The 22,899-nt window shown below is 35.1% G+C and overlaps 1 protein-coding gene across 3 annotated transcripts in view; it reads right to left on the bottom strand.

Moving 5' to 3' along the window:
• fras1.L (Fraser extracellular matrix complex subunit 1 L homeolog) overlaps window positions 1-22,899 on the bottom strand; it is a 269,516-nt gene that overhangs the window by 148,613 nt on the left and 98,004 nt on the right. For all 3 annotated transcript variants that reach the window (XM_041591087.1, XM_041591088.1, XM_041591086.1), the window contains 8 exons: window positions 22,807-22,899; window positions 17,773-17,932; window positions 14,033-14,166; window positions 12,515-12,598; window positions 7,917-8,018; window positions 7,121-7,312; window positions 2,808-2,897; window positions 2,064-2,102 (listed from right to left, as the gene is read on the bottom strand). In XM_041591087.1, the coding sequence (XP_041447021.1) occupies window positions 2,064-2,102; window positions 2,808-2,897; window positions 7,121-7,312; window positions 7,917-8,018; window positions 12,515-12,598; window positions 14,033-14,166; window positions 17,773-17,932; window positions 22,807-22,899 (894 nt within the window). The remainder of the gene's footprint in view (window positions 1-2,063; window positions 2,103-2,807; window positions 2,898-7,120; window positions 7,313-7,916; window positions 8,019-12,514; window positions 12,599-14,032; window positions 14,167-17,772; window positions 17,933-22,806) is intronic.

The following is a 22,899-nucleotide window of genomic DNA, read 5'->3' as shown; positions in this document are numbered from 1 at the left end:
GCTTATAGCTGTTGTTTAATTCTAGCATGTTCCTTTACAAAACAATTATTTGTTACAGCTCTCTGTTCTGTATGCAGTTGACATATTGTCTCACTTTACCTTTATCACTACAGTATGTATACTGTTAATACTAATGCATTTGCTGACTGGTTACTGTACTCTGTCTGTATTTTAACTGGCCAACAGGCCTCATAGGGGTTGGAGTTCCAGAGTTATCTTGATTAGGTATCTGCTTCATTGTACCTTATTCATTTTTTTGCATACATACAAAAATTACAGCAACAAACACATCATATGCAGTATAATATAGCTATAAAAGTAATGGAATCAGACAAAAAATAAGTAATTCCATACAAATTTATAAGAAGGTAAAAGGACACACATGAAATATTTGTGCAATTTTTTTAATAATTGCCGTTGAAAAATGTCCCTGGTTTCTAGAAAATGTTATTTATGAATATATTAACAGCATATTTTGACCAAATTTTGCCTAATTAATTATATGCCTAAGGTGTTCCCAGTACTAGAACATATGTAGAATGTAAATAACTTTAAATTAAACACTTTATATGCACTGATGCATGGCCTCTGCCAGTGCGGCACGTAAACGTTAAATGAACAAGGGTTAAAGATTTTTGTGCCTGGAGGACAAAGTTAAATCAGTGACTGCATAGTTATATATAGTCTCAACATACTGCAAGCTACAGAAAATTTAAACACTTCTCTTCATGGACTCGTTTTATTACACATTCTAAGAGCCTAGCTGCCTGTCTGCATATTTATGTCTTTATCATGAAAACATTTATGTGAATTGATCTGTGCTATAGATTAAAGCTGCCATTACGGGAAAAAGTGTCACTGCATGTCTTCCTGGGACTCTGATGGACCCATACAGTCTATGATATCTAACTAAATATTAATTAACTCTACTCCTATCTGGTCCCTTGTGCATCTGTCACCATTTTCCATAGCAATGAGAAACAAGCTACCTAATTCAGATTATGAATATTTCAGAAATGTTCACTTAGGAGGTTAATTATTGAATGTCTTAGAAGTTTTAGAGTTTTTTTTTACCCTGGTAAATGGTTGAAGGGATCTCAAAAAAAATATTTTTTAAAAACCTGAAAAATTTGTTTTTGTAAACCGAAATTCGAGTTTTGACCTTTAATAAATATGACCCTTAATGAAATATGTGTCCTTATTTAATGGAGTGATCTGGCAGCTTCAGAGTATACACTGCTGGGTCCTAATGTGTATCAATGTACCTTATATTAAACCCTATGTATGGGTTTAATATTTATTTAATTGTAGTTAAGTAAGTGGGCACAGCATAGGTGAGGCAAGGTGAGAGCCTAATCTCAGGTAACACAAATGTGCTCTCACAGAATGCACACCATATGATAAGTTCTAGGTTTAAATTGAGGGAGATTAAAGTACATATCTATAAGGGAATATGAGTGAAGTATATGCTCTTCCTTACCGCTCACAGTCAGATACATTTACCCCTGGTCAGCCCTTTTATTTACCTCTGGCCTTAAAATGTATCCCTAAAGGCAATGTGTATTGCAGTTTACTTCATTATGACATACAATGTAACTTGCATGTATAAACTTATAAATAGGGCAGAGAAAATGTCTGCCTACCATATGAAATATGAAAGTTGGTACACTGAAATAATTGTGGCACATTCAGATAATGGGCCCATGGAGGGGTATGCTGCATTACTCCCATCACCCCAAATAAAAGCAAAAATGTATGAAAAATATTAGTCCTGGAAAAAGCATTACTTCTGTATCCAAAAACACCAGGACACCAGGAATGAATGGAGGAATGGTTAAGGCACCGGAGGACCTGGATGTTTGGATGTGCACCTGCATATACCTCATGAACAATTTGACTCTCTAAATTTAAAGTAGCAAGTTATGATTAATGTTTTGAAATGTGCTGAAAATAATTCTTCAGAGTTGAAATAATTAACACCAAAGCATTAACATTTTTGGACAACTGTTCAGCAGTTAAATACATTATATATATATATATATGTACATAGATATGTTTCTTACCACCAAATGTTTAATCCCACTCAAAGCTGAATCAGAATTCTGTAAACCAGAAAACAATAATTTGGTGAAAATATTAATGGCAAATATTTGAATTTTGTTCAAGGTTCATCTCCCAATTTATATCATATATGTCAATTAGTAAATACATTTCCAGTTATGTGGTGCCATTAGCTGCACATACTCAACCAGTCTGTGGCAAATCTACCCCACAATTATATTGTCCATAAATATCAAGTCTCCCCGGGTTAAGTGCAGTGGAATATAATAATAATTTAGATCTGACCAAACTGGACAATGCAGATTAAAATGTCATCATGTGAAAGCTGAACAACAGACAATAATAAAACAAGGGTGGTCTCCAATCAAAAAACTTTATTTGCAAAAAGAACGAAAATGTAATTCTAATCAATTTTCAAATTCAGTGGTTTTAAAGTTACATGTAACTAAAAATTGCAGTTGAAAGCTATGTGTCTATCCTTTGCTGTGCTCTGGGTCTGACTCTTAAAACAATGTAACAGTTATGTCTATTAATCAGCTGCACACAGCACTACCAGAAAAGAGAAAACAAACCCAGACTTTTAATAGCAAATACATTTCCACATAACTTTAAAACTAATGAAAATGTTTAATTAATGCATACTGGATAGTTGCTTAGCAAAACATTTTTCCTTAATTATGCAAAAAAAAAAGTATAAAACAACAAATATACCCACTTTGGAAAGTTTTAATTATTTAATTTCTTACCTGACTGTCATGTTCTTCATGAATACAGTAGCTTGTACTTGGCATACATTCTGGACAACATTTACCATTCAAATGAGCTAGTTCTTCTCCCTAAGAGGAAAAATGTCCTATGCATAAGCAATGCGCTGTAAAAATGCAGCTACCGTAATCAGCAGTCAGACTGTGGCATACATAGATATGTAAATATACTGTATGACATTTTACTTGTTGGTTATCATCTGCATGAGAGTTAACTCTTTCTGTTTACATGCACACCTTTCAAACTGTTTTGGTTAGGTGCTATTTGTGGTAAGCAGCATGCAACTTAGGGCAAATGATCATGAGTGGAATGTACTTTAAAAGAAGGGAAGAGACACAAAATAAAGTTAATGAGCCTCTGTACTGTGTTCTATACTACCCTTGAAGAGTGTTTGGAGGAGTAGAGAAAACAGTCCTTCCATCATAAATACATCCTGAGCCTTTTAGTATTCGGAAGGCTCTTCAACTATATATCTATATGGCATATTTACATGTGTGTTTCACATATCTCCATCCTAATGATTAATGCTTAGTGCAGGCAAAAAACGTATACCCCTAATGGAGTAAAAGGTTTCCTGCATTCTATCCAGCAAATTTATAGCTGTAAGCACAATCTTTTCTCTCTCTCAATGCAGAAACGTTAGGGTAATAGCACATGGGGCAATTTCAGAAAGAGTGGTGATTTTACTAGGTCTGAGAGTAGACCATCACGCAACAAATGATTGTTACTTGGGTGTCCATTAGCTTGTACATTTCATTTACTACAAAGTTTAATATAATTTAGACATTGACATTTACAGATAATATGCAGATTTTTGGGGGGGCACTTTGAATTATTTGCCTTTCTTTTATGCCTCTCTGCATCTGGTTACTAGGTTTAGTGATGCAAACTCATTCTAAGGTTAGCATTTTATTGTTTACGTCAAGATAATAGAAGTTCTGCTTTTCTTTTTTTTTTGATTAAGGAGCAATATATTCCCAAGGCAGGAAGTGATATATGTGGAAGTTCTAAGACCATACTAATTTCAATTTCAAGTGTGAAAGAGAGCATTATATTAACTTTTACCAGGACTTTGCATTTTTTACATCTATTTCTTACACTCTACATTTATCTGCAGGGATTTGTCTTGAACCTGCAGAGAACCTTTCTACATCCTTTAATCGTAGGTCTCTGCAGGAATTCCTTGTTTTTTTCCTGCAGAGACCTTTTCCTTTTTTTTTTTTCCTTATTTCTTACACATATTTCTCTGCAGGTTTAATTAGATGCCACTTAACATGATTTGAAATATAACATAAGCATAAAATGATGGGCAGGTGTTAGCAGTTTCTATTCCTACTGTACTATGCTGTGGAATGAACCAGGCAACGTTTCTTATAATATAATATGTTATAAGCTGTCCTAGAAAAATTAGCTTATCAGATCAGTCAGATTTGGTGACTAAAAGGTTATAATGCCCATTAGCAGCCAAAAACAGGGTAAATATATGTTGATTCTGTAATTGGCTGCATTTAGGTTTGCATGAGCTGTAAAATGTGTATTCAATATCTTTTATGTTGGAAACATAAGAGCCAAATGCCAATATTATTAATGGGGTAGATTATTTTTAAAATCTTTCCATGAAACTGTTAATTACAGAATAGGGTTAGACAGGACAGGCTTGGAGTAGTTAGAATTTTTTTAACTTCTTAAATAGTTAAAAGTCTACCCACTTTTTTTTTTTTTTTATGGACTCACTCAGTTGGGCTTGTGTAGAAATATGTATAAACACAGTCTGAACTTCCAGAAATAAATATAATGTCTGTCTGCTTTCCAGAGAGACTTTCCATAACCCACTTTGGAAAGTGGAGGCGGAACTTCCCAGAATCCATCACTTCAAAATGAAACAAGGTGAGGGTTCATTTAACTGTGAGCCTAAGAGGGTTGGGGAACAGGTCACTGCAATCACAGATAGATTATTATGGTTTTCTTTTAATATGTAGAATTAGGTATGTCTGTATAAAATAATACATATATATTTATTTCTGGAAGTTCAGATGGATTATGCAACTTTCCTACATAAACCCAACTGAATAAACTCATGCCTAATGGGGATATATGTTCCCTTTAAAATCAGTTTCAAAATATGTTTATATATTGTGTTTATCATATGCTGTATTATAATGTTATATGTTTGTAAATATATATTTTCTTAATTTGTCCTAAATTGCTGTGCTGTGGGGCTCAGTCACTTCTAGTTTGGTTACTGGCTTGGCATGAAAAACACCAATTCCTTATGTATTTTCTTTTTATTTGACAGTTGGCACATTGTTATTTGCCAGTTCTGGATGGTATAATAAAACCACAATAACATAAATTGTGGTCAACAGTGTTTAAAATAGGTAACTAAAAATTGTGAAATTATATATGTAGAACTTTTAATGACTTCAACTGTGGAATACTCTTTTTTAACTGCAAAGGGTTATTTTAATATATTTACAAAATAAAGATGGTGGAGTTTAAGTGCCCTGCTGGATTTACTGTCCCTGACCTTATTATGGCTACATGATTATATCCAATGTCTTAAAATAAATATATTTTCACTTTGAATATTCTTTCAGTAATAAAAATACATATATTATAAACCTTGGGAATTACTTAAAGCTTGAATTTGATGGACCTGAACTGTTTAATATTCTTTTTAAAATACTGCAAATGGTTATTTTAAAATATTTACTAAATAAAGATGGTTGTGTTTAAGTGCCATGCTGGATTCACTGTCCCTGACCTTATTATGGCTACATAATTATATCCAATGGCGTAAAATAAATATATTTTCACTTTAAATATACTTTCAGTAATATGAATTCATAAATTATAAACCTCGAGAATTACTTAAAGCTTGTATTTGATGGAAGTTACAGGAGTCCGCTAGCAAGTGTCTCACACTGAACAAAGTAATACCATAAATACATTTGACAAAATGCGCACACTAATTTATAGCTGATACTTTATATTACGCGGGAATTCTAGGTAAAAAACTTTTGGGGGGTAAGAAATAAAGTGGTTTCCATCCAAAATTGCACTTTGCACAATGCATTGTTCGTAAATAAGGATTTGTGTTTTTAATCATAAATGTAACTTTGTGTCGGGGCTAAGATTCAACTTCTGGGAATTTTTAGTAGATCAGCCACATGTGTATTCAGTAGCTTGATCTACAGATTGTCTTAATTTGTATATTATACATCTGCAATGCTGGAAAAGTATAAATAAAAAGTATAATATAAAAAATAATGTGAAAAATTATTGTAAAACATCCATGCAGAAAGTGAGAACAAGATGAATAACTCTTTCACCATGTGACATAAATGCAGATGACAAAGTGAGCACTAATTTTTGCACACTGACATTTGGTTTTTTTCACTGAATAATAATAGAAAAGTATTCCCGACAGCTGGATGAAAAGTGTGTTATAAAAATATCCAAACATTTGTCATAATAAATCTTTGTGGAATCAAAGTTCTTATTTGAGCGGTACAGAAAAAGAACTGGTGGCATGTTATCCTATCTATGCAGCATTTAGTGGATAGAATTTTTGCAGCTAAGCAAAGCTATGTGCATTTGGTATGCTGTCATTTGTCCAGCTACACAGTCACAGAAATAAATAGGGTTCCAAACTCCATGAATATAGGGATAACACTGTTTGTCTAATAGTCTTGATATAATACAAATCACACTCAATACAGCGGTAACTGGAATAACAGCATGACACCTTGCATGCTAAGGCTATTTGAGTTTTAAGAGATAATGAACTTGTGTGTGAACATTCCGAATATAATATCCTTCTTTATGTTCATATTCATTGAATTACAGAGCATAACATCAATCATGATGATATTTAGGGCCTCATTAACAAATAGCAACTACAGCAGTAAGCCTGTTTATACTTTGGAGATGGGCACGTATCCTAAAGTGGTTTTAATACACCCATTCTATTAAATGCATGGACTTCTAAAAACAGAATGGATTGAGAGAATTAGATTTACATACACAAGTCCTATATTGCAGAAGTGCAGTTACCCATAGCTTCCACTGGTCTGCTACAAGTTGTTAAATGAAAGCAAAAAAGTTTGCTATTAGCAATTAACTACACTTCAGAAGTTTAGCCTCTATATTCCCTTTTGTCACTTAGGGTATGATAAACAAAGGAGTGAATTTGAAAAAATATCACCTACAATTTACCAGTTAGTTGCAAGGCATGCATGTCAGCGTTATAATATGAAATGAGCTATGCCGTTATTTAAGTCAGTACCCTTACCCATGAGCATTCCACTTTGGCACACTGGGCTTTCTGACAGGTGACTTTCCCTTGTGCACATAAGCAAAAATCACAGGAACTTCCATTCCAGAGATCACCATGATACCGCACTGAACCCTCATACAGGCAACTTCCTTTAGATGGCACACATTGCTCACAGCACTTGCCAGCACGCTTCACCTTTGTCTGGCCCTGATAAGAGAAATAGACAAATATGTTGCTCTTGTGGCACCGACTTCATTACAGTTTAGCTGATATAACACTATATATGCTCCAGATATATTATAATATTATACATTATACTATGTATGCTCTATTTAACCACAGTACACAGTTAAGCAATGGAAAACTTGCATTACTTGTGAACCACAACTCCTAGCAGCCTTCTGGTATTGGAGAAATGCTGGGAGTGGTAGAACATCAATCTTTGTTAAGCTACATACTTTCTGTATATTAAAGGCTACAAGTATATTAGGAGCTTATATTTAACAGTTTACCATAATAAGAGTAAATAGTGCATGGGAATGGATGCCATGTACTTTTGTACACCACCATAACACATAAATTCTATTATCCCATGTAGAGACAACTTTTCCTTTTATCGGAGATAAATATTTTGGGAAAAGTATACCCATGGCACTCCCAGCTGCTCCCTCTGTACACTAAGCTGGGTACTGGGAATTGGTGTTACCAGAGGACAACAGGACTGACATAAGTGTTCCAGAAGCAGTTGATCAAACTGCTTGCTATCCCACCAACCTGGGCCCCTTGGTTGTTAAGTGCACAAATACATTACCTTGTCACATGTAACAGGGTAGCAGTTTTTTGTGTGGCAATTCACATGTCCTTTGTCGCATATACAAGTTGTGCAAATATTTTTTTTCCATTGCATTCCATGCTGCTCAAAGACATAAATAAAGACACAAATAAAAAATCAATAAGGTTAACACTGTAAAAGGTTGTGTAGAAATATTTCATACTCTTCACAAGAAATGCCAGCCTAATTCAAACGACTCACAAATATCTGTACAGCTCCATTAAAATATTTGTGGTCCCAAATTCACTGCTGATCTTGCATCCAGAGCAGATTTTAAATTACTTTAATCAATAAACAGGCCCACACACGCCCACACTAAATCCAATATATCTTGTGATTGCTATTTTGACTCAATTAGAATTTAAACCCACATTTTACTGATAAATCTATCCAGCTGTGGCCCATAAGCATTCAGGGGGTCACCTCGCTGCTTGTAATAGATATTAAATCATCCTAAGGGTAGAACTACATGAGCGCTTGTACCTGAATCTGTTCCGTCACGCTGACATTTATCGCAGGCGTCACGTTGGATGAGCTGAATCTAAGATAAGTTATAGGAATGTTGGACATTCTCACTGCGTGCATCCGACACGACTGTCGGATGAAGACGCAACATGCAATGTTCGCATCGACAGTCGTGACGTGTCGGATGCATGCAGCAACAACGTCCGGCATTCCTATTACCCTAAATTCGGTGCATTCGACATGACACCAGCGATTCATCTCAGCACGTCAGAACGGATGCTATTGCAGGTAAAATCACTCCTGTAGTTCTACCCTAATAGACTGTTACTCTTAACTGTTTCTATCTATCCACACAAGGACACAGATGGATTAATCAGCTGCACAGGTATGTGTGTCAGATCAGCATATTCACGGACGAAGCCATCTGGACTCCAGGGAGGATTTCCTGTACACAAAAAGCACTGGACCAGAACACATGTTTTATAAAAGATGTCATAAAACAAGACCCGATTCATAGAAAGTTCGCATTTTGCTATTTATGGTACTGGTAAATATTTCAATCAATAGAAAATAATGCTTATGTGTCATCAAGCGTTTGAAGAATATCATGTTAATGATCATGTTTCTCTAATCAAGGTATAATGCATCACATTACTTCCTTGAACAGTTATCATATAACATACTATTATATCACATTATTTAAGAAATATATTATAGTTTGTGTAATTTTGTACACTTCACTCTGTTGCAAAAACAATTGAACATAAGGTTCATTTCATCTACTGAAAATAAAACAAACCTCTTTTTTTTAATAAGGTACCAGTGAAAAAAGTACAAAAAAGAAATATAATATATTATACATAATATATCTTTTTTATATAGGTAAATTTTTTTTATATATTTACCATGTGCAATTTATTATATATATATATATATATATATATATATATATATAATATATATATATATATATATATATATATATATATATATATATATATATATATATAATCAAAATCTGGAATAAAGCATTCCTGTGCCAGCACTTTTGTAAAACAAGTGTCTTTTTATTTCATTTCACACATCACAGTGCTCCAACGTTTCGGTCCCTCTTGGGACCTTTCTCAAGGATCCAGATTTTGATTATATGATTGAGAATTGGCCGTGCACCCCTGAGATTGCTTGATTGGAGTGCGGATACTGAAGATATATAACTATATATATATATATATATATATATATATATATATATATATATAGGGTTTTTTTTATTATTTGACTACATCCAAAATCAGAATAAAGAAGATACATGTTATTGTATCTGCAGTTCATAGTTCAAGTCTACTGAGGATTCTACCCTAAAACAGACTTTTCTGCTTCCTTTTTTCACATTAGCATGTCCTCCAATGACATAAATTCTGGTCTTATACTTATGATGTTACTTCTGTTTTTTATTGTAGGCAGTGGGTAAAGGGTAGTTTGTCCTGCTGCAGAACCAGGTATAGGTCTGGGTCCACTAGATCTTCACATGTTCTATTCAAAGGTTTATCCTTTGAAATTATACTTTGAAAGGTTTATCCAAATGAAACTACTATCATGTTTTAGAAAACATTTCTGAAGTTCAACCTTTTAGATGTTATATAGTCCCTTTAAAAAAGAGCAGCATGCATGCACAAAATGAATCATATTAATTGCATTATTGCCATAATTTAACATGTATTGAATAAATAGCTTTAATAGGAGCAAATGCCAAGAAGTCTTTAGTGCAGAACTCTTTTACACACTTTATGACTAGCACTTCACACAACACATCCCACAGCACATCCAAATAAACACAAATTCCAGGCTCACAGGGACTAGTATAGGTACTGATAGTTCCAAACTATCTCAATAACATCCTATTTTAGATCCAGGCCCATATATCTATGCTTGCTGTATTTATTGAACTATAGCCTTTTAACTCCATGTATTCTACTGAAGTACATACAGTGGTGTGTAACCTAACATCTCTTACTTTTTTAGACAAAACAATTGTGAAGATCAAAGAATCAGCCAGATATCGATCTGGCAGGTTTAAAAATCACATTGGGTGTGGACCCCATTGGCTCATTGATTGGCTCATTGATGCAGTGCTTGCATAGTTGGCCAGCATTTAAGTTGTTGTGATCTTATGATTCAGCCCCATAAACTATCAACCTGATATCATATTAGGAAATGTCTGCTGGTTTGGTGCCCCCCCCTTTTAAACCTATGTTAAAAAATGTGTTCCTTTGCAAAATGCATGGTTGGCTTCTTATCCTGCTTCTGTACTTAAAGGGGAAAAAATGCAGTTTGTAAAAAGTATTTCTCTTTTCCACTTTAATTAAGACTATCACAAATAGCATCCTCTTAATAAGGTAGAGTAATCAAAATTTATATAATCTACTGTATCTTTTCACATGACCCTTACTGCAAATTATATCCCTATAAAACGACACATTCTTACATTAGAATGTTCATAACGTAAAGGAAAACTATACCCCCAAAATGAATACTTAAGTTTATATCAAATTAAGTGGCAAAATATAGAATCTTACCAAACTGGTATATATATTTAAGTAAATATTGCTCTTTTACATCTTGTCTTGAACCACCATTTCATGATGGTCTGTGTGTTGCCTCAGAGATTAGCTGACCAGAAATACTATAACTCTAACTGTAACAGGAAGAAGTGTGGAAGCAAATAACAGAACTCTGTCTGTTCATTGGCTCACGTGACCTAACATATATGGTTGGTTTGTTTGTGTGCACTGTAAATCATACGATCTTATTTTTTATTTTTTAAAATGGCAATTTTCTATTTATGATTACCCAATGGCACATACTACTAGAAAAGTATATTATCATGAAATGGTTTATTTACATTAAGCAGGATTTTACATATGAGCTGTTTTATGCAATATCTTATTATAGAGACCCACATTGTTAGGGGGTATAGTTTTCCTTTAAGAGTCATGTACAGTAATGTGCTTGTATACAGTGCAATATCCAGCCACTCATACATCTAATGCATATGTATAAAAGCAGACATAATTCAAATACACACAAATTTGTCCTGAACCAGTCTACAAAGAGTAGGCATATTTTAAAGTAGCAAGTGGAAATGCTATACAGCACTGATTTGTATTTATTAATGTTGAAAAAAGGGGGGAAAGAAGAAAGGTGAGAGAGCTCAAAAGTAGGAAAAAGAGATGTTGTTATTTTTGTATTTTAATTAGATAAAACGCATACAGCATCTGACTAAGTATGATGGGATAGTATTGGGATAGTGGGACAATATTACAGTTAGAGGGCTGTATTTGTCAACCGAAAGTCTTCCTAATAGCCTGTTATTAGTACATTCATGCAACGTTAATTTTATTGCCAGCAACAGATCTTGTGGAATCCTTAATAAACATTTTGGATAGTGCACACAGAGCATTCAGTGGAGCAGAAAAACACATTTATTAAAGGTTTTCCTAGGGAGAGAAGCAGTGGAAAATATGACCTTTATCAGCAAAATGTGGAGAGTCATTCAGAGATGTAAGGGCACTCTAGATTTCCTATACCCCCACGACATTCCTGTCTAATATAAAGCACTTTGCCAACAAATTCACATTCTTTCAAAGTCCTTTTCCAGTTAGCTAAGAACAGTCAGCCATTAAATTACAAAAGAATATGTGAGGCAAAGAAAAATACTATGCTCTACCTGTGAAATGTTTGTTGAAACCATGCTGGGAGTTGTAGTAAAAAAGAATAGGTTGGTTGAAAATCACGGATACAGACATTTTATTAGCTATGCACCACATGATACAGGTGCAGAACATTTCTGCACCTTGCTGCCTATTATGCAAAGGGTACAGCTGAACTGTGTAAATAACAAAATCCACTGGAGAGCCACGCAAGTGCAATTATTGTATTGCTTTATTTAGAGATGCATAGTACTACATGTTTCGGATCACAAAAAGGCAGGAAAATGGGCAAAACCCCTATAAGTGTAGGAAGTTCTGTAAGTGTAACATCAGACAAGTATGAGTGACATTTAATACAGTGTTGCTATAATGAATAAGGTAATTATCTGACAAAGACATTACCTCATATGTTTTTCCTCCAACATGACAGGATTTTAAAAGGCACTCGGGACAACACTTTCCTGGAACAACAGCCAAGGTTTCATCCTGACAAATATTAAGTTTTAGTTGTCAAAAGGATTTAGCAAGAATAGAGAGCAAAAAAATTATTTTTTTTTCAAGCCAACAAATGAATAGATGGCCAGTTCAGACAGGCAGATAAGACTTTTTAAGGCACTAAAAATTCCAAATGTAATATGTCACCGACTTTACCTAAGGCCATACTGAAATAGTAATACAAATGCCTTCCAGGTAAAATACTGTATTAAACTAGTGCATCTTCATTTCCATCTCATCTTTATGCTATCAGGTCTCTACTATTATGTCTTATAAAACAGGCAGTGTATGGTATTACATTTATTTTGTTTCTTTGCAAATTAACATGGTGCTGTAGCTAGACATGCCCTTGCTTTAGTACCCTCAGAAAAGTCCAGGTACTGTCTGGATACATTTATTTATTGAGTAGCCTTAACATACAGTGCAAATATCTTAAACTAAAATATTGAGAGGAAAATAGAACTGTTTTTTTAAAGGCAGTAAAATGTGTAAATATAATTTACTGTATGGTCCTTCTCATACTATAAAAGCATGAAGTGTGTATAATAGGCTGCATTTAAGGGAATACTGTCCTCATTAATGTTGTGCCTATAAGGGGGATGAACAGTTCCTGAACTCAGGTAGCTGTCTTAAAACTATAGCAATCCTATGTTTTATACACTCAGAAAGGGTCTCAAAAGAGTTATGTCAGATCTATAATCTTAAATGAAATGCATATTACATTTAGATACAATTAGATATTTCCACTCCAGAGCCCACTGCAAAACGTCTAAAACTAGGGTATTAAGATGCAATATTTTAGCATATTCCATGGGACTTAGAAAGTGTCATCTAAACTTGTTTTGCCCAAATGCAGGGGGTCTAATACTAATAATACAAGAAAAATAGGCACTGTGTGCAGTCAATAAGGCCCCATTGCATGTGGGTTCATTTGCCATGTAGGTATGCTTGCTACAAGATCAATCAATAAAAACACTGATGGTTAAAGAATAATATATGTATTGTCTGCATTAGAAACCTACCTGGCCCCTACATAGCAGACTTACTTAGCAGTACAAAATACTGCTTTCCATCAGGACCTTCATCAGAGACCCACTTTTTCCACTGGATACCCAAGCTAATGCAACATTTATGCCACCCTCTAACATGGTGACATAAATTACAGGTATAAAATATAACATAACAGGAAACCATAGTAAATATAAGTTTCAAAAGCCCAAATAATGACTGGGCTCTCTATATTTGTAAACCCTATAACCTGCTTTTCATGGAACAAGGAATGAAAAGCCCAGTTAAGTTACACTGTTGTATCATTTTGATAGCTGCTCTTTTACAAAATGTGGCATCACCATGAGATCAAAAGAGATCAAAATGAATGGACTGTGTATTTCAGCCAAGTCACTTTAAAATCATTGTATACCTCACCTTTTCACACACTTTAGGCAGACAATCCACAGTTGAGCATTGGATAACACCATTCCTGCAAGAACACCTAGAACAATGACTCAGCTTCCACTCTGCTCCATCCAGCACCATGCTGCCATTAAGAGAACAAGGCTCTGCATGATAGGAAAAGAAATGATAAATAATCTTGACTGCTTTTCAGAATAATAGCTTTTCTATTTTCAAAGAAATCAGAGGGAATCAGAGATGTGATAGAAGCATCAGTGGGACCTACTGAACATTTTAAACTCTTGACAGTATTAAAAAATCTGAACACTCATGTAAGTCACTAAATATGGAACAACGCATGCCAGTGTTCAGGTGATATGATCAATATGGACAGGAGAACATTGGGAGTAGACAGGGAAAAATATTTGAGATTGTAAGGACAAGGCTCATAGGACACCTCACCCTGAGTTAGGTGCAGAGTGCAGCCAGACACCAGCAGAAGTGTTCTCAGCATAGTCGCTCATAATAAATGACCCCTAAAGTCTCTTTAATGACAGGCCTTTTTGACGTGTTGCAAATCACATTCCTAATCTGTCACTCCTTGTTGGTTGATACAATAAATTGCAGTGGCATCAGTGGCAATTTAACTCTTACAACATAATTTTCCTTCAGCATGTGGCCAATTAATTGTAAACACCCAATGGACCCCTGGCACAAAGTGCTTTAATCAACATTTTATTAAGTAATTTGAAATAATGCACAGTCAACCCTTTTCATTTAATACACTGCCTTTTGTGTTGATAGGAAATGTCATTGAGAGCCTTCAGACTAAGTGTTCTTAATTGGATTCAGAATCTCATTTAAACAATTGGACTCTTTCCTGTGTTACTAATTAGATAGACCTGTCTACACAATTGAGTACATGGTCAGAGAAAATAGGTGAAAAAAATAATGAGTTGGCCTGTTCAATTAGTGATAGATATTTGGTATTCATTGGGCTAAACCAGGCATCTCATTTGTTCATATACATAAAATATAGATTTTGATTTCAAGAAGTCATATGGATCTTATAGATATGCCTAAGGCTGTGGCAGAACTAGAAGATAAAATTTATGTTGACAATTATGCCACTTACAGGCACAGTTCACAGAAATAATATGATTACTTCCATTTTTTTATGATTAACATCTGTGAAGTACATAAAGTACTCTGAGTGGTCAGCAAAATTTTAAATTGCTTCCATTTCACCCATGGGAAATGTTTTCCATAGCTCTGCAACGGCTCAAATTGCCCACACAGAGTGCTGCATTACCTTACTCAGGGTTACAGAGATATGGTAATTCATATTATCTTTCAAAATAACATTTCCTCTTCTTTTGGATGCTAGCATTACATTACTTAAAAACACATTTTTTTTTAGCAACTGTAAGTAGGTTTAATATTCATCAATGCTTTCTTATGAAGGAAAGAATGAAAACAAAATGTACAGTGTACATTCCTTCTCTATAGGTATGGGACCAGTTATCCAGAATGCTCTGGACCAGGGGTTTTCTGGATAAAGGGTCTTTCTGTAATTTGGATCCCAATACCAATAAAAAAAATCATTTAAACATTTGAATAACCTCAATAATGTTTTTTTTTTTTAATTAGGATTAAATACAAGGTACAGGTATAGGATATGTTATCCAGGAACACATTATCTAGAAGGCTCCAAATTACAGGAAGGTCATCTCCCATAGACTTCATTTCAATCAAATAATTCAAAATGTTAAAATTGATTTCCTTTTTCTCTGTAGTAATAAAAAATGTACCCTGTACTTGATCCAAACTAGGATATAATTAGTCCTTAATGGAGGAAAAAATAAACCCTATTGGGTTTATTTAATGTTTAAACTTTTTTTATAGTATTTTATTTAAAGTATGGTGATCCAAATTACACAATGACCCCTTATCCAGAATGTTTAGGAGGTTTTCCAGATAACAGTTTCTCATACCTGTACTGTTTTATTATAAAACAGAAATAAGTTTTTTACATTTGAATAATTTGGTTATAATGGGATCCATGGGAGGTGGCCTTCCTGTAATTCTGAGCACTGGCATAACTACCTATACAGAGGAGCCAGCAGCTATGGGGGATCCCCGCACTGCGGGGTCTGCTGTATCATAGCCCCCCTCCCAGAACTGCCTTTTACCTTTAAAATAGCATTGTGTTGCTGGCCTGGTGGGTTCAGCACCAGCGGGTCGGGAGGGTCAGCTATGGGGGATCCCCGCACTGCGGGGTCTGCTGTATCATAGCCCCCCTCCCAGAACTGCCTTTTACCTTTAAAATAGCATTGTGTTGCTGGCCTGGTGGGTTCAGCACCAGCGGGTCGGGAGGGGGCCAGGGGACTGTTTGCGTCAGGCTCCTCAGTAGATATTTTGGTGGGGGGGGGGCCCCAACGCTACACTACTGAATCTGAGCTTTCTGGATAATAGGTTTTTCCCGATAAGAGATAGCATACCTGTATTTGCATTTATGCATAAACTGCATTACCATTCTGCTTGTCTCAATAAACTCTTTCTCCAAAGAGAGACGTAGAACAGACAATAGGTTTTACAAGTGCCTTACATAAGCATAATTACATCTTTCTTTTATTCGATGTATTTTTCTGGAGAATGCCTCAGTTAAAGCAAATGTAAGGTTGAATTTCGGGTGCATCTCTCCTTCTTTGCATGGTTAGTAACAGTGAAAATGTAAATCAGCCTGCGTGACAATGAAATAAAGTTCAAAGCAACTTTCCAGTGTAAATTAATTAAATGTTCATCTGTGTAAGGGTAAGGGCACATTCTAAGATTCGGGGAGATTTAGACAAAGCGCCTCTTCTTCGGGCGACAAATCTCCCTGAAAAGCCTTCCAAATCTAAATCAGAATTTCCGGCAGGATGGCACTCGGAGCGATTTGTTTTCCAAAGTCGCCCAAAGTTGCCTCACAAGGAAACTTTGGGCGACTTCAGAAAATGAAGTGCTCCGATTGACATTCCGCTGGCGATTACGATTCTAGCTGGCGGGAAGGGTTTTCAGGGAGATTAGTGGCCCGAAGAAGAGGCGCTTTGTCGCTGGTTGACGAAATCTCCCCGCATCTTAGTGTGTGCCCTTACCCTTAAAGTTTAGTAGCAATTGAAGATTTTCTGTATCCCTTTCTGTTATCTTCTTTTTCATCCTAAAACAATGTAACATAAGTCAGTCCACCTCTATTTCTTAAAATAGGCTGCTACAGTATATTGTTTCCATAGGCAAAGTCAGCAGAGAATATAAACAAACAGATACTGCTTTCAATTACAATTAAAACCATTTTAAAGGACAAGGTGAGGCAAAAAATAATCCTTACTTTATTATCTATGGGATTGTGATTGGAGTCTCTGAACTTTGCTGTACAATTTTCTGAATGGATCTTAGTCAGTTATCTTTGCCCATTGCTACTTTCATTAATGTATACTGGACAGTGACTTTCTTTCACAATGCAAAAAAAAGTTTTTTGGTGGGTATCCCCTTTAAGAGTATAGCTTTATTGTCTTTTCTGTGTGATATATTGCCAAAGTCATGATGGAATTTACATATGCTTAACTGTTGCCTCCATCACTGTGAAACAATACCCTAGATCAGCCCTGTCATAATTATTTTACTGTTGTGCTTTTTGTGCATACTCACAAGTTAAGGGCACCTGGTTTGTGTGTGAGTATTCAAGTGTTTGAGTGTGTGATATTGACTTAACAATGATAAAATAAGGTACTCACCTCCAGTTCCCACACACACTGGGCAGCATTCTCCAGGTACGACATGCTCACTTTCCCCCTTCCAACATCTCAGGTTTGGGCAAGGCTTTGAAGTACAGGTTATCTTGCTGTTCCAACATGAGCATATTGTGCATTCAGAGTCTTCCCACTGGGTTCCATGCTATAATACAAAGATATTTATAATAATAATAATCAAAAGTCAAATAAGTGTTAATCAATTTATTTGAGACACAGGAAAGAAGAGAACCCATGTGCAATGATTGATGTTCAATTTCAATATATGTCTGTAAATCAGATAATATTCTCCTTATAGGGTTGGTGCCTAAAAATATATGGTTCCAACCCAGTCATGCTACATGCCCATAAACTCAATTAACAAAGCCTAACATTGGCAAAAGAGTTGTGCCATGTTAGTTACTGAGATGAGCAGGAGACTTTTTATTTGGTTAAAGATTGATACACATTTCTTATATTGTCCAGTGGGTCAGTACATAAGCTCAGTAAATTCATATCTGCAATACTGCTAAAACACCCAATTGAAGTCTTCATGCAATCTGTTTGTCAATTTGAGAAAACCAGGTCTGTTTCAGAACACAATTTTAGGATTTGGGTGTATACCAAATCCACTACAAAAGACTAGGCCAAATCCCAATTTGAAATAGCAAAAAAAAATAAAAAACTGAAAGGAAAAACTAGAAATTGCAGACTCTGCACCTCCATATTATACACTGTCAAACAGTCTAAAGTCACTTGGTAATGGAAAAAGTAATGTGATATGGGTGTGGATTTGGTTCAGCCAGGCACTCAGATTTAGCCTAATCTTACAGAAAAATAATTTTTGGTGCATCCCTACAAAATGTAGCAAGCGTTAGCTGTCCTGCAGTCAAATCTCATATTCCAACAATGCTTTGAATAATTTGAAGCGCATGCAAGACATTGTGGGACATGAATGGTTCAAGAGCCATGTCAAGCAGTGCAGAAAACACAAAGGGATAAACATATATTTCTTTCCTTAAATCATGTGCTTCAAAGCTTTAAATTAATGTATATTGGAATACTGAATTATTATTTAGAGTTACATTTTCTTTCATTTTGCAAAATTCCATTTTTTTCACTATTTGGGAGGCTTTTCCCTTTAATGCTCTACATTTGTGACAGTGTTGAGATACACAGTTATCCAAAAATACCTAAAAAGTCTCCAGTGTTTGAAACATAACGTATTTTTATATACGTTATAATCTTACAGAAAAATAGTTTTTGGTGCATCCCTACAAAATGTAGCAAGCGTTAGCTGTCCTGCAGTCAAATCTCATATTCCAACAATGCTTTGAATAATTTGAAGCGCATGCAAGACATTGTGGGACATGAATGGTTCAAGAGCCATGTCAAGCAGTGCAGAAAACACAAAGGGATAAACATATATTTCTTTCCTTAAATCATGTGCTTCAATGCTTTAAATTAATGTATATTGGAATACTGAATTATTATTTAGAGTTACATTTTCTTTCATTTTGCAAAATTCCATTTTTTTCACTATTTGGGAGGCTTTTCCCTTTAATGCTCTACATTTGTGACAGTGTTGAGATACACAGTTATCCAAAAATACCTAAAAAGTCTCCAGTGTTTGAAACATAACGTATTTTTATAAACCTTAATTGTGTTTAATACAGGGCATTAGTAATACTTTAAATGAGACATTAAGATTATAGTTGGTTAATATGAAACTGAATTTGAAAGGTTTTTTTTGTAGTAAAATATGCCAATCATTTGCACCAAAATAAGGTATTGTCTAAATACCCTAAAATATTTTCAATTAAGAGCTATGAGCATTGCACCTGAAAGAAACTAGATTAAGAGAGCACCAAGATCATTCAAACTTTTACTGTTGCAGGATAAGAACATTTCAGACAGCATAACCTTTCATTAAATTTGCTATACAGTTTTTTCTTTGCAGGATAATTAAAGGCCATCATGAAGTGACTTTCACAAACTGCAACATAGGAACTATCGGAACACAGAGAGGAGGCCTTCACAGTGGTGATTAGGCCCATCTCCCTGAGCTGAATGTGGCAGCTGCACGCACACTATGCCAAGACTCCAGGTTTACAGCTTCTGGGCCAAAACATAAGTTTAAGACAGGTCAAGCGGAAACCATAAAGGTAACCTGCTCTGACACAGTTTCACAAAAATTACGCCTCAATAAACTCTTAGTGGATTCATAATAAGAGACAGCCAAAGTTATAAACAGCGAGACAGAGCTAGATGGAGTTTCCAACTCGATTTTCTTTATTGTTTGTGGGTAAGAGCTAAAGAAAATCATGTACATGTTTTCAAAGTTTTCAACGTTTATATAACTAATATAAAGGACTAGTGTTGACAACAAAAAAGGTTTGTATGCATAAATATAATGAATTGTCATGTGAGGGGCTGATTTACTATTTACTATGGACCTAGAAAATCATGAAGGATTCCTATCAGTTCAATATTTTCCCCATGTACCAAAACTTTACTGAATGCCAGTGACATGTTGATCAAGTCAGTTCTACCTTTAATTATAAACGTAATTATGGAAAATGTTGGCAACATTTTCATAAGTAAGGGGACATTGCATTAAATGTATTTATGGAAAACATTGGCAACATTTTCATAAGTAAGAGAACATTGCATATCAAAGCATAAAGGAAATTTTAATTTCCTGGTGTTAGTGACTCTGTAAGGTGCAAAACAAAATAGTATCTGGTAACATCTAATACAGTTATAGCAAATTAATGGTTTTATTACTAAAACCAATATCAGACAGAAAATACTTCCTATTTATTGTTAAGAAACATCTTTACTTTTTTAGGACAGTCTATCTTGCTTACCTACAAACAAACTTATGGTCCTATATGGTTGGTGCCCATGGAAAAGGCCTCAAAAAATGTGAGATTATGGCAATGCGCACATTCATAAACATGTTTTAAAAAATGAAATGAATAAATGTTCTCTTCAGCAAGAACTCTGATCACGGGCTTTGACATCCCTTATGTGGTTTCTCAGTTAGAATCACAGAGATGTACTAATCTGTCATGTCTGATCCTTTCTTTGCACCTGCCTGAGGCACCAATGTATAATGCAAAGCTCCTGCAACAGTTGTATCTTTTTTTTCACAATAATTCCTCCTGAGCAAATAACAAATTGTTAACAGATGTCAAGTTCTGCTGATAGACTGTGGAAGAATATCTTACAAATTGTAAACACAAGCTATTCTTCATACAAAGGCGCATATTGCCTGTGCATGATGGCACATAACTAATGCTGTATAATAGGAAATGTGGTTGGGAAGTGACCAGATGTTATGTCTCTGTGGAACTCCCAGCCAAGCTGCAGTCACTAAGCTAATCAGGAATGAAGGTGCTGCCCAGCCTCTATTGGGTTTAGTTCTTACGATCCAAAAACAATCATTTACCGTGTGTATTTTTTTTATAAATAAAAACAAACAGTAAATAGCTTTTTGCAGAACAGTGATGATAAAAAAGAAAACACATGAATTGCATTTCACATAGCCTGTATAAATAAGAGATAACTTTATTACTACTGAACTGTGGAAGCCAGATGGTTTTGCACCAGTTCAATTTTTCATATCTATCATTTTCCTGGCAGTTAGAAAAGTTTTTAACAAATTGACATACTTATCGAAGGAAGACTATACCTCTTTCAATTTGTATGAATGGGCCCCCCTTGCGAACTCAGGGGCCCTACTCCCGGCATTCGTCTCCCCCTCCCCAGAAGCAATGCACACCTTATACCTCTTTCATGCTCCTTAACTGCTGCAGACGTGCAGCTGTAAATGGGAGTGGGTGTGGATTGGCAGGGCCCATAACTGCCGGGGCCGACCGGGTTTTTTCCCGGTTTCCCAAGTTCAGCCCTGGCTGTAAGTGTAAACTTATGACTGTACAGAGCAGCATAGATGAGTAACACTATATAAATGAAAATATACGTACATACTTTCTTTCCAGTGCAGAAAATAATCGTCTGAATCGGAGCACTAATGCCCATCCAATTTGGACAATTATCATTATGAAAAGGTAAAATAAAGACAATGGAACTAATTTGTCAAAACAGGACACTTTTATACCTGGGCAGTATCTAATGACAACCAATCAAATGTTTTAGACAAAAAATTTAACTCTATGGACATGTGTCTTATTATTAATAAGGCTTTGCGAGAGAGTCTCTATTTGCACAATTACTGGAATGATTCTGTTTATCTACTGTAGGTGAGATTTGGTCAATTCGGATGTACCATGTGATATATTAATATTTCGGCATCTCTTGTGTTAGAAACATATTTACTGAAAAAGTGACGATATTCGGAGTGCCAGACAGAATATTACAGGTACTTTGCTTTGGGAAATCATGCCTAAAATTTTATTAAAGGCTACACAACCACCACAGAACTTGTCTAAAACAAGGCAAATGGTGATCTTGGTAGGAATGTCACTATTTTCTCTGTTTGAGACATTTACCATTTCATGTTATTGATCAAGTGAAGCTGCTTGTTCTGAGCTTCCAAGTAAACAGAAATGTTTATTCTTATTAACTTATTTCAACTGTAAATGAATGAGGCATTCAAATTAACCCGTCACTGAGCAAATTGGAATGCACACTTTTTTTATTAATGTGTAATACTAAAATCAATTGTACACTAATTCCATTAAGGAGAGAGAATCACTGCCTATGTTATCATACTTTTACAAATCCCTGCAAATGCTCTTAGTTTACATAAGCCTGGCATGTTATCATTCCATGCCCTAACAAATGTTCTACCACTAACTAGTTTAAATGCTTAGAATATTTTAGCAGTTGCCATTTTGTGCCAGTAACTGGATAGAAGGTATCTCATGTTATTACTGCAGAGGTATTTGCTTTGACTAGACCAGAGTAAAGTACAAATATTGGATGACAAAATTACAGTAAAAACAGGGAAATATAGAAATCACCCATCTATGTTTAAAGTTATATTCAAGCACAGCTTCCTTGTACAGTACTTACAGCATGGGTTGTTCCATTATGTTGACAAAATCCTTGAGTTCTTGAGCCACATTCAGGACAACACTTACTGGGTTCAATCCGTAAAACTTCTCC

This window comes from Xenopus laevis, chromosome 1L (assembly GCF_017654675.1).
Source record: "Xenopus laevis strain J_2021 chromosome 1L, Xenopus_laevis_v10.1, whole genome shotgun sequence".
In the NCBI taxonomy this organism is placed as follows: Eukaryota; Metazoa; Chordata; class Amphibia; order Anura; family Pipidae; genus Xenopus; species Xenopus laevis.
Note: the sequence above shows the minus strand (reverse complement) of the source record. Positions and strands in the feature narration are given on the sequence as shown.